This window comes from Sciurus vulgaris (assembly GCF_902686455.1).
Source record: "Sciurus vulgaris genome assembly, chromosome: 5".
Lineage (NCBI taxonomy): Eukaryota > Metazoa > Chordata > Mammalia > Rodentia > Sciuridae > Sciurus > Sciurus vulgaris.
Window position 1 is genome coordinate 79,387,602 of NC_136465.1, and position 11,589 is coordinate 79,399,190.

The 11,589-nt window shown below is 39.3% G+C and overlaps 1 protein-coding gene across 1 annotated transcript; it reads left to right on the forward strand.

Annotated features, from left to right (window-relative positions):
- Positions 1-4,153: 4,153 nt before the first annotated feature.
- On the forward strand, positions 4,154-8,262 carry LOC306662238 (uncharacterized protein). Its single transcript, XM_079141765.1, has 4 exons — positions 4,154-4,310; positions 5,226-5,261; positions 6,010-6,705; positions 8,165-8,262. The coding sequence occupies exons 1-4, from the start codon at positions 4,247-4,249 to the stop codon at positions 8,173-8,175; spliced, it is 807 nt and encodes a 268-aa protein (XP_078997891.1). The 5' UTR covers positions 4,154-4,246; the 3' UTR covers positions 8,176-8,262.
- Positions 8,263-11,589: the final 3,327 nt, after the last annotated feature.

The following is an 11,589-nucleotide window of genomic DNA, read 5'->3' on the forward strand; positions in this document are numbered from 1 at the left end:
GGTACATTGTTTAGGAGCAATAGGAGTCAAAAGAGAGCAATTCTTTACTACATAGGAGTTGCCATTGTATATTATTAAATATGTGGGTACAGAGGCGGGGTGTTCCCATGGGAGAAGCTTATTTCCTACATAACATGGAGTCTCAGAGCAAAATGGAGTCTGTTTAGTCATTTCCCTTAGAGTCTGGCCTATAACATTCTCATGGAGCCAGATCTGTCAGCCCATCACATTATCAGGAGTGAGAGAAGAAACTTATAAAGATCTACTGAGATGGACACTTTGCTTCCTGTGGAGGTGCTTGTCTAGTGTGTAATAAAGTGAAAAAATTATTTTCATGTAGATTCTACAAGGATTAATCACAAATGCATTCCATGAGAAGATTTTGGTGAAAGGTTTTGTTTTGTTTTGTTTTGTTTTAAACTCCATTCCCACTCAGAAGTTCTTGAAAGCATCTTGAGAACTGGGCATACCTTCACATGATAAGACTATGTTTCCCCTCCTCCACAAGAATGGATCAGACTAAACAAACTTGGCTCCCAGGTGAGAAGAGTCACGTTCTTCTATTATGAATTAGAACCATTATTTAAATTATCTTCTTATTAAGCAGCCAAGGATCTTAGATATTTGATAACTGCCATTCAGAGATTATGTCATTATAGGCAGTGTGGAAACAGATGTTATTTCATACCAGCAGAAATCTCCTGATGGGGCTAGACCATGTGCCTTTTTCTTATTCTTACCAACTAATGTGAGAATTTAACTGACACCTCAGAGGTTATCAAGGAAATAAGACATAGCTAAACTTAAACATTCCCTAACACTGGGTAAGGGGGACACTACCAATATTGGTATAAAACACCCTTATGCAATGAGACTATTAGTAGAAGAGCAGGAATTTAATGACACACAACACTCTCCATTTAAATAGGAGTCTCAAAGAAATTAATACTTCTATATTTTTCAACTATGGCCAATGCATTCCCCTATACTAGTAGAACTATACTGAAATATACCTTCCTATTATGTATAAGTGTAAAATTCAGATTTTGTTAGTCCACTTTTCATCACTGTGAGCAAAATATGAGAAAAATTCAGAGGAGGAAAAGTATATTTTGAGATCATGTGTTCAGAGGTTTAGTAGTCCTTCAGCCTGGGCTCAACATGAGGCAGAATATTATGGCAGAAGAACTCAGCAGAGGAAAGCCATGAACATTTTGGCAGATACAGCAAACAACATGGGGTGCAACAGAAATCAGGATGGGAAAATTAAGAAATATACTGTTGGCATATTAAATGTAGGGTACATAATCCTTTCAGGAGCCTTGAGTGAGGGTGCCAACTCACCCAAAGGTTCCTAGGCTGCCTGCTGCAGTCTTGCTCATGCTTCAACTCCACTCTTCTGACAGGCTTCCCTGTCAGTACTTCCGCCATCTTTGTTTTAATGTGTCTAGTGAGTTCACTGGTGGTATTTTTCTTTCATGACACACTAATCTCATAAACCCTTTTCTGACATCAGAGAAGGTCAGGAAAAGGGCCACAGCTGAGTGATATTTGCAAAAATCACCTGCCCTGTGCCAGGACCCTTGAGGTCAAGGACAAGGCTGACAGCCACCAAGATTCCAACGTCAGCAGAGGCCCACAGAGTGAGCACATGAGCCATACCCTCATCCCTGCTCTGTCTCACTTTGCCCTCCCACCTGAGGCTCAGTCACCAGTCACTGATGAACACCATCTTCTTCAGCATTCCTTCTCATGAAATGTCTGAAAAATGAGAGACTCTCCTGTAGTACATAGAATGATCTACCAGAAATAAGCAACCACTCTCTGATTCTTGTAGGCCTGTAAGTATTCAGGACTCTTCATTTTTCAAATCAACAAAGAAGAATGAACAAATTCATTTTCATTCCCCAGCAGAATATATCCATGACTGGACCAGTGAAAAAATCATCAGCCTATTCACCCTGCAAGCATCAATGAATCTGCAGCAAATCCCAATGTGTAGGAGGCCTTCCCTCAGTACTCTCTACACTGCTTTTGAAGGGACCAGAGAGAAACCCTAGTGCAAAATACAGGACCCAATCATCCATTCTGGACAAGGAGGCCTCACTTTAGGACATCTACTCACATGGCCCTCCCTGTCTTACCTCCAACCAACCTCTACTCTAATTACCAGTAGTTAGAGACAAAAGTGATTATCACCCAAAATCTACAGATGGTATGAAAGGATGACATGGCTGGCTATACTGATCAATGTAGTTTTTCCTTGATGGATGAGCAGGCCAGTACTAGACAGAACACAGTGGACAGCAACTGAATAGAGAACAAGCAATACCATACCCAAAGATCTACTGGAGCATAATAACTTGACTTCTGTTGGAAACAAAACATGAAACAAATCTCTTGCAGGATAGACTAGACCCTGATTTGGATGTTATACAAAAGTATTTTGCCAAAATACCTGGGGAAAAAGCCAGGTATAAGACACTGTGCAAATATCTGCACATATCACAATATATCCACTATCAGATTCAGAAGGAGAAAAAGAGGACCTCCAATCAGAATATTGCAGAGAAAATTCTCTGTGAAAACCAATGTGAGAAAGCAGCACAGAATGTGAGTGTAAAAGAAACACGAATACAATGCAGTTGGGAGGTTGAAGTGAGCAGCATATTGCATTATTCAAATTCAAACTTGCACCCAGATATTTTAAAAATTTTGGTACTGGAGGCTGAACCCAGGACCACTTTACCAGTGGCTACATCCCCAGCCCTTTTGTATTTGTTTATTTTTTATTTTGAGACAGTATTTTGTTAAGTTGCTTTGTTCATTGCTAAGTTGCTGAGATTGGCTCCAGCCTGTGATTACTACACTTGAGATGTCCAATTGAAGTCCAGGTTATGTGTCCGAGAAAAATAGTTGAGCAAGACACACAAAAGTAACAGAGAGAGTACAGAATTAATAAAGGTAAAGGTAGCACTCTGTTAGGATGAAGGGAGTGGGCCAAGTGAGAGAGAAGCCCCAATGTCTGAAAATTAGTGATTTATATCTTGAACTATGGAGGGTTTTCTTCCCTATACACACCTCATTGAAAACCTTACTCCATTTCTTCCATGGGTTATCTTTTGATAACAGATTAGAATATTTTCAATTTTCCCTCCTTGGTTACTTTAGAAAACCTAAGTAGAACACTGCCTACTCCTCACCCCACTTTGGTTATTATAAAATATCAAACCTGTGGTGGAGTTCTCATGGTGGTAGTCCTCAGTGGCAGGAGAGGTCATGTTAGTGGAACTTATCTTACACAGGGACATGATTCATCCCTTGTCTCATCCTCCAGCAGCATGTTTCTTTCACCCTGCCTCCACCATGATCAGTCCATCTCATCTTCCCAAATTGCTCCAATGACAAGTTCAGGCCACCACCCCTGGCAAAATTATACCCAATTTTCATCTTGGTTCATCCAGGAATGGGATATTCATGTGGCATGCCATGAAAATCCATGGGATTTTGTGGCCACATGTGATTTACTAACACTCAGTGGTATTGCTAATAAGAGAATGTTTTAGCCATCTGTTTCTGCAGTGCACAGCCTGCCTGATTAGGGCCAGATCCACTGAATTCTGGGCAATCATTCTGAAAATAAGAAGGTCAAGATTGAAGCTTAGTGCTTATAATGATTTAGGACATGTATGATGTCCAAAGGGATTACACAGTTGATCAGGAATGGTCTGGAATCACCAAGAATTCAGTTTAATATTATACACTGTAGATACATCCATCATGTTTGATGGAGTTGAAGATATACAAATTTCAGAAATTTTGATCATATTCATTTTTGGCAATAGAGTTGAAATAAATAAGCACACATGAAAAGAATGAAGGACCCTGAAAAAACAGCACATTTAGAAGAGATTCATGGTATCATGAAACATATTGAAATGCAGATAATGATGGAACGTCAGCTATAATATCTGTGTTGGATGTGCAACCAGTTTCCTTCAAAACTACTACCCAAGTCACGGGTTGTACCTTTTAGAAAGGAGATCTAACAACCACCTGTCTATACCCCATCCAGCTGGGCTGAGGTCCCAAAGTGAAAGCAGCCATGCAAGAAATCCTAGTGTGTCAGGTGTGAGGTCACCCAGCATGGAGCTCAAAGGCACCACTGTTCTGCTCCTCCCTATAAAGAGAGCTGCCGGGCTTCTCCCAGCACAGACTTGGGAGAAACCGCAGATCCTCCTCCAAGATGCTGGTGGTCCTGCTCACAGTGGCCTTCCTGGCCCTGAGCCCAGCTCGGACCTTATGTGAAGGTAAAAGCTAAAGTGGATTGTAGTAACTCCTATGGTTCAGAATTCCACACTGCAGAGGGTAAAGGGGAGGGAGGAAAGGTTCTAAGGACAGGGCTGCAGAGATTTTATGAACACTGTGTGAGATTACTTATGGCCCTGCCACATGTCAGGGCTTTAGATATTCAGGTTAAATTGATAATTCCCCCAAAGTTTTCATCCAGTAACATGGAAGGTAAATTTCACATTTGAGGAAAGACCTCTTCATATTGTCAGAGACTCAAGAAAGGTGGGAGACTGACACAGGGAAGCCTGCTGTGGAAACATTATTCTACTTCAAGCAGACAGGCTGAATGCTGCCTGGTTGTACAGTAGATGCTGGACAGAGGAAGGAGAAACCTACACATCACAGCCATGTCAGAGACAGAGATCCTGATACTTGAACTGGACTCTCTTTCCACAATGGGAGATAGATATGAGGGCTCAATTTCTCATTTATCTCTGACCTACATTCAGTATTTCAATGAGCTGCGTGCATGAGGTATATCATCGGATACAGAAGTTCATTGCAGGTTTCCATGCTTATGAAAGCAGGTGAATAGAAGCAAAGGGTTTAGCAAAGAAAGAGGTTAAAAAAATACTCAAATGCAATATTGAAATGCCCAGTATCAAGTATTAATCACAAGATTTTGGAGATGCTAGTGAGGAAGAAAACAGCTTTCATATTTTCACCAATGGGGAAGGCTAACCACAGCCTTCACCAGGCCATTTTCTCACATCTTCCTCCTTTTTTTTTATCAGCATCACACAGAGTGATTGAGATTTCACTGGGGGGGGGGGGGTCCAGGTTGTGGGTGGAAGTCACCTTTCCCAATAGGACTTGAGTGAACCCTGAGATTGATGACTAACTTTTCACTTCATCCTGTTCTTATTTCCTAGAGGTCATCTATGAAGACCCTTCCTCTGTCTCAACAGGTGAGACCCAGTTCATCCTTAGTGAACCTTCTCCTCCTTTTCCTTAGAAATGCTCATTTCTGCAATGTCTCATTACCACCACTCTTATTTGTAGGGAATAATGAAGGTCAGTTCCCCTACTAATATCAACAAACTATCCCAAACTTCAGTCTGAGGAATATAGCAGGGATGACGTATTCAGCTTCAATAACAACAGGAATAGTTTGTGTAGCCCCAGGGATCGATAAATGTTGAGAGATGATAGACAAATACAAATATCCTAACTCTGACTCCTCAGTGGTAATGGGAGTCAATCAATGGTTTCCTTAATCCCCAATGTTCCTTCTCCAATCATATGACTCTTTGGTACAATATGTGTCTGTGGCCAGTTTCTCTGTGTTTCTTCATTTAGCTGAGCCTTGGTAGCTGATAAATACATGCCACAGGTAATGAGTGAATTCCCTGTGGGCCAACACCTTGTTTTCTCTACACACTGTCACATTTTGTCAACATGGGTCTAGGACACTGAGCAACTATGCTTGATTCAACATCTAGCTGAGGTGTCTGACTTGGATTCAGAGGCAAAACATTATGACTAGTTCCTCAGATAAGAGGGGTTTTCATGTGGAGAGAGAGGAAATTAGGGTGGTAGGCTATTGAGAAATGAATTTGGCAAAAAAGGGTCTATGTGTGCCAAGGTGAGAGAGGTGCACACTACGGAGGTTCTTCTACCATGCATCCCATCTACTCTTGTGCTGTACCCACACAGAGGCTGAGGACCCAAGTCAGAGCTCTGAAGAAGGCCCTCAGAGACCACCTCCTGGAGGACGCCCACCCAGACCCCCAGCTGATGGTGGAGACGAGAATGAAGATGAAGAGGAAGATGATGATTCAGAACAGGGACCACCACAAGGAGGCAATCAGCAGCATCCTCGCCCTCCTCGTCCTGGACACCATCAGGGACCACCCCAACAAGGAGGCCAGCAGCAGCCTCCTCGCCCTCCTCGTCCTGATAACCAACAGAGACCACCACAAGGAGAAGCCCATCAGCGCCGTCATCGCTCTCCTCGTCCTGGACACCAGCAGGGACCACCCCAACAAGGAGGCCAGCAGCAGCAGCCAAATGGTCCCCCTCGTCCTGGAAACCAGCAGGGACCACCCCAACAAGGAGGCCAGCAGCAGCAGCAGCAGCCAAATGGTCCCCCTCGTCCTGGACACCAGCAGGGACCACCCCAACAAGGAGGCCAGCAGCAGCAGCAGCAGCCAAATGGCCCCCCTCGTCCTGGAAACCAGCAAAGACCACCCCAACAAGGAGGACAGCAGCAGCAGCAGCAGCAGCAGCCAAATGGCCCCCCTCGTCCTGGAAACCAGCAGGGACCACCCCAACAAGGAGGACAGCAGCAGCAGCAGCAGCCAAATGGCCCCCCTCGTCCTGGAAACCAGCAGGGACCACCCCAGTCAGAAGGTAATTGGGATCTTCCCACCCCATGTGATCCTGCAAAGCCCTGGGATTAGGAACTTTCCAAGTGGACAAACTCCTCCTCAGCCTAATCTCCCCCAGTTCTAAAATTCAATAGCAGCTGAGATTTAAGCTCGCTCTTCAGTAAAGGCCCTAACTCTTGTGATTCTGAAAATCAAGCTGCTAACAAATCATCTGGGAACAAGTTGAAAGTACATGGTCATGGAGCCCATTTCTACGTGTTTATATCCAAGTATTCTTGGTAGTACAAGATGACCCTTCTAGCTCATCAAGATTATTCTGATATTCTGTTATTCTATACCAAGTCCTTTTTCCAGTGTTTACCAGGAGGTGTGACTTAGTGGGGATGGAGGAGTAACCCCTCTTGGTCCTATGCCTCCTTGCTCAGATTCAAATGGTTTCCCATTTGCTGTCCCCATCTAACCATGACAAGTCAATAATATCTCACACTGGGCCTCTCAGGCCATAATCCCTGCTACATCATTTAAGATTTGTGCTCCTAAATGTAAACTAGATTTTTATGTCCTTTTTGACAAATGAATCCATTCTCGTGCTCTAAAATTCAGCTGAGAAGAAAGTTATGGAAAAAAATCAGGAAAGCATTTGTCATTCTTTCCCCACATATACCCTGATTTGTCTTTATCATTACTTTTTTGTGTATCCTCTTTGAAACAATTATACACATATAAGCACATCATTCTACTTTATTCTACAATTGGTACCATAAATTATAAGCAAATCGCTCTGTTACTCACATCAAGCACAACATTTTACAACAACTTTATGTATGTTCATGAGATCACAGATCATTCCACTATCTTCTTTCCTTCCTTCCTTATGTTATTTCTTCTTCTTTGTAAATTCTTTCTTATGTTTTGAATTTCTTCATCTCTTACTATCTAAAACTCCTCCTCCACTTCCATCCCCTCTGCCACCTTCTCTTTTTATTATTTTGCAATTGTGAAGTATTCCATGACCTTACTGTTCCAATGTTTCTCTAATCAAGTCCTGTTAATTCATTTGTTGGTTTTAATACCCCATTATAGTTCAGTGCTGCAGTTATTCTCTTTGAGAATATAATTTTGTTTATTTTCAATAGCATTCCCAAAATACATAATCTAGAAATAATCTTTTTAAATATTTATTGAAACATCATAATTATACATAATATAGGGATGTGTTGTTGAAAATCATACAGCCATACCTCCCCTTCCAGGAACAATCTTTATTTACTCATCTTATAAGTGATGATGTAGAGCACACTAGATGCTACCTGCCTAACTAGAGTGAAGGAGAAAGAAATCAGGAAGGGAAGGGTGGAAGGAGAAGCAGCAGACCAGAGGAGGTGGGCTCTCCCCGCAGGGCTTCAGTGATTCTAGCCAGGTATTAGAAACCTCCTGCATGTCATGTCTTCCCTACACCTTCCCCTCTTTGTTTGTTTCAGAGAGTGAATAAGAAGATGATGTCCTTCAGAAAGTTCTGCCATTGGAACAATACAGTCATAGCCGTGTATTCTCTAGACCAATAAAATAATCAGCATGCATTTCTGATCGCTGTCTCTCTTTTTGGGGTGGGAGAGGGTGGCATCTGAGGGTCAGGCACACAGTGTAAGGACATCCTGGACTCCTCTCAGGGATGCTTCCAGAAAGCTTCCCTTTCTCTTCACCCACAAGTCAGGTGAAATCACTTCAGTGTTCCCAGCATTCTTACATTTTATAAGACAAGTACTAGCTTTAAAACTATTTCAGATATATGTTCTAAGACTTGAAAATTTGTGGAAAGAAGGACTATAGAACAACACTGAGAAATTTGCACAGGCTGAGGAATTCTACACATTTCCAAAATCATTGACCCTGGTTTCCATGGATGTAAATATGGGTTCAGACTTGTTCTCCCTAGAACCCAACGTAATCCCTTCCCTCTCTAGATTCCCACCTTTCTTCATCCAAACTTACGTGAATTTGGTAAATAGGCAGTAGGATCAATTTTCAGAGACATGAAACTTGAAGACCTTCAGACATAATTTCCATTTTTTTTTTTTTGCATTGACTAGACTATCACCAGCTTATAGAATACAACTGTGGCTGATTATAGTGCACTACAATGTATCAGGTGTGTGGGAATTTCATACATTTTCATGAACACATACCAATCATATATATTTATCTATTTCTACAAAGTTGAAATGTCATCTTATTTTCTATGAAATAATAACATTGAAATATCATAAGTATTTTATATATTTATTTATTTTATACATCTATTTATTATTTAATGTAGGGTCTTGCTATGTTGGCGAGGCTGACCTTGAACTCAAACTCCTCCTACTTCATATTCCCAAGTAGCAGGGATTAAAGTTGTGGGGCCCCAGGCCCTGTCAATCCTAATTGATTTCATCAAACTGGGGGGAGGATGTTTCTTCCAGTTTGTTTGTTTGTTTGTTTGTTTGTTTGAAGAGGAAATAGCTTGAGATATTCCAAAGTCCTCTATAATCTCTCAAAATTATATAAAGTTCAAAAGTTCTTGAGTGAGAATTTGATTTTTGGATGCATTCAAACATATCAAAAGGTTTTAAAACACAAATAAATAGAATCACAGCTCAATTTCAAACTATCCCAAAGTGTCAAAATATTATGCAAATACATTAATGAGGTAGTTCTAAGATGAAAACTGAGGTTGTAATATTGAGAAGACTCACATTTCTTAAGAAGTCAAGGTCCTCATAAATCACAACTTGAAGCATATGGAAAGTATCTTGGTGAGCAAAAATTTTGCTTCCTGAAACTTTCACATGAAAGAAAAGGAATACTCTTTACATTTTAAGATCAATATTCACAGAGAATTTTAACATTTCAACAGAATTCAAACCTGCTTCTTTTTTTCTTCCAATAGCCATATGATATTGAAGTGTAAACCAGTTTAAATTATAAGTCTTGAATAAATGCATTCAAATCTTGAACAGGTTATCTATACATATATTTTGTTTTTCAACATTCCCATTGCAGAGAACTTCTGTGAATCAATTCATGTTTTGTCCTATACTTTTTGTTCTTTGATGTGAAGCCATTGAGTAATCCTAATTTGGGACAAGAATTACTCTCATTTTCCTTCACAAAAACAAATCTTTCATAGCCCATAAATTCACTTGGTGGAAACATGATTTATTTTCCAATATACAGAGCTGTTGTTTTCCATATTTTGACTTCTGGACTGAATTTCTTTAATTTTATAAGGTTGTGCTTAGTCCTGTTATAACTATTTAATGTGCCACAGAATGAAATTATTAGCATATTGAGTAGTATTTCATTTTTATATAATAAGCCAAAAGTAGATACATTTCGGTTTGCAGTTAGCAAGTAATATTATCTTATGTAATCTAATTTAGTAAAGATGTAGATATATAAAATATAGTTATTAATAAGAGTTAAAGGTCTGACAACTGGAAAATAATTTAAACAGACATTTTATAAATAAAATAATGACTGAAATTCATTTATGTACTTGTATCTTTCCTGCACATATTCATTTGTTATCAACAATTATGTTTAGATTACTCATGAAAATTTCATCATGCTTGACAAAGCTAGCCATCGTCTCATGTTATTCTGTGTAGCTTTCACCTGTCAGGCCTTCCTCATCAGAGTGAGACTCCTATAAAAGTTAAGTACATGGACTTCTGTTGTTTTAATTTTGCCTTTGAGAATTAAGTTATTGTTTGTATGCTTTTCCCTGAGCATAAACTTCAAGTCTTAGATAACAAGCATGTAGTATTTCCTGACATGAAGCTGGGATTAAAGGTGTGGGGCCACATGCCCTGTCAATCCAAATCGATTTAATTCTCCCCCCGATTTCTTTTTTAAAAGGAAAATAACTTGAAATATGAAAAGCCCTCTGGAATCTCCCAAAATTCTAAAAAGTACAAAAGGGCTTGAGTGAGTATTTGATTTTTTTGAAGAGTTCAAACATATCAAATGGTTTTAAAACACTAGAATAATAGAATAACTGTTCAGTTTCAAACAATCCCAAAGTGTCAAAATACTATGCAAACACATTGGTGAGGTAGTTGTAAGATAAAAACTGATGTGTTGTAATATTGTGAATGCTCACATTTCTTAGGAAGTCAAAGTCCTCATAAAACACAACATGAAGCATATGGAAAGTATCTTGACAAAACAAATTCTTTGCTTCCTGGACATTTTCCATGAAAGGAAAGAAAAACCCTTTATATTTTAAGATCAATATTCACAGAGAATTTTAGCACTTCAAAAGCATTCTTTTTTTCATCCAATATTCACATGATATTGAAGTGTAAACCAGTTTAAACCATAAGTGTTCAATGCATTCAAATCTTACCAGGTTATCTACACATATAATTTGTTTTTTCCAAATTCACATTCCAGAGATCTTCTATGACTTTCTAGAATCTATTCAGGTTTTGTCCTATAGTTTTTGTTTTCCTGGTTGTGAACTAATTGAGTAATTCTAATTTGGGACAAGAATTACTCTCATTTTCCTTCACAAAACAAATCTTTCATAGCCCATAACTTTGATGGTAGAAACATGATTTATTTTCTCATATACAGAGCTGTTATTTTCCATATATTGAGTACTAGGCTTGGCTTCTTTGATTTTATAATGCTGTGTTTAGTTCTATTATAACTATTTAATATGCCTCAGACTGGAATTACTAAGTAGTATTTCATTTTTATATAATAAGTCAGATAGATACATTTCTGTTTATAATTAGCAAGTAATAATATGTAATCTACTGTAGTAATGATGTAGATATTACTAAATATACTTACAAATACTTAAAGAGTTAAAGATCTGAGAATTGGATACTAATTTGACATTTTATAAATATAAACA

Bases quoted from the DNA above. Each gene is read 5' to 3' on its own strand.
- LOC306662238 (XM_079141765.1), top strand. From the start codon at position 4,247: ATGCTGGTGGTCCTGCTCACAGTGGCCTTCCTGGCCCTGAGCCCAGCT. The intron at 4,311-5,225 runs GTAAAAGCTAAA...CTTATTTCCTAG, and splicing joins AGCTCGGACCTTATGTGAAG to AGGTCATCTATGAAGACCCT. The intron at 5,262-6,009 runs GTGAGACCCAGT...GTACCCACACAG, and splicing joins CCCTTCCTCTGTCTCAACAG to AGGCTGAGGACCCAAGTCAG.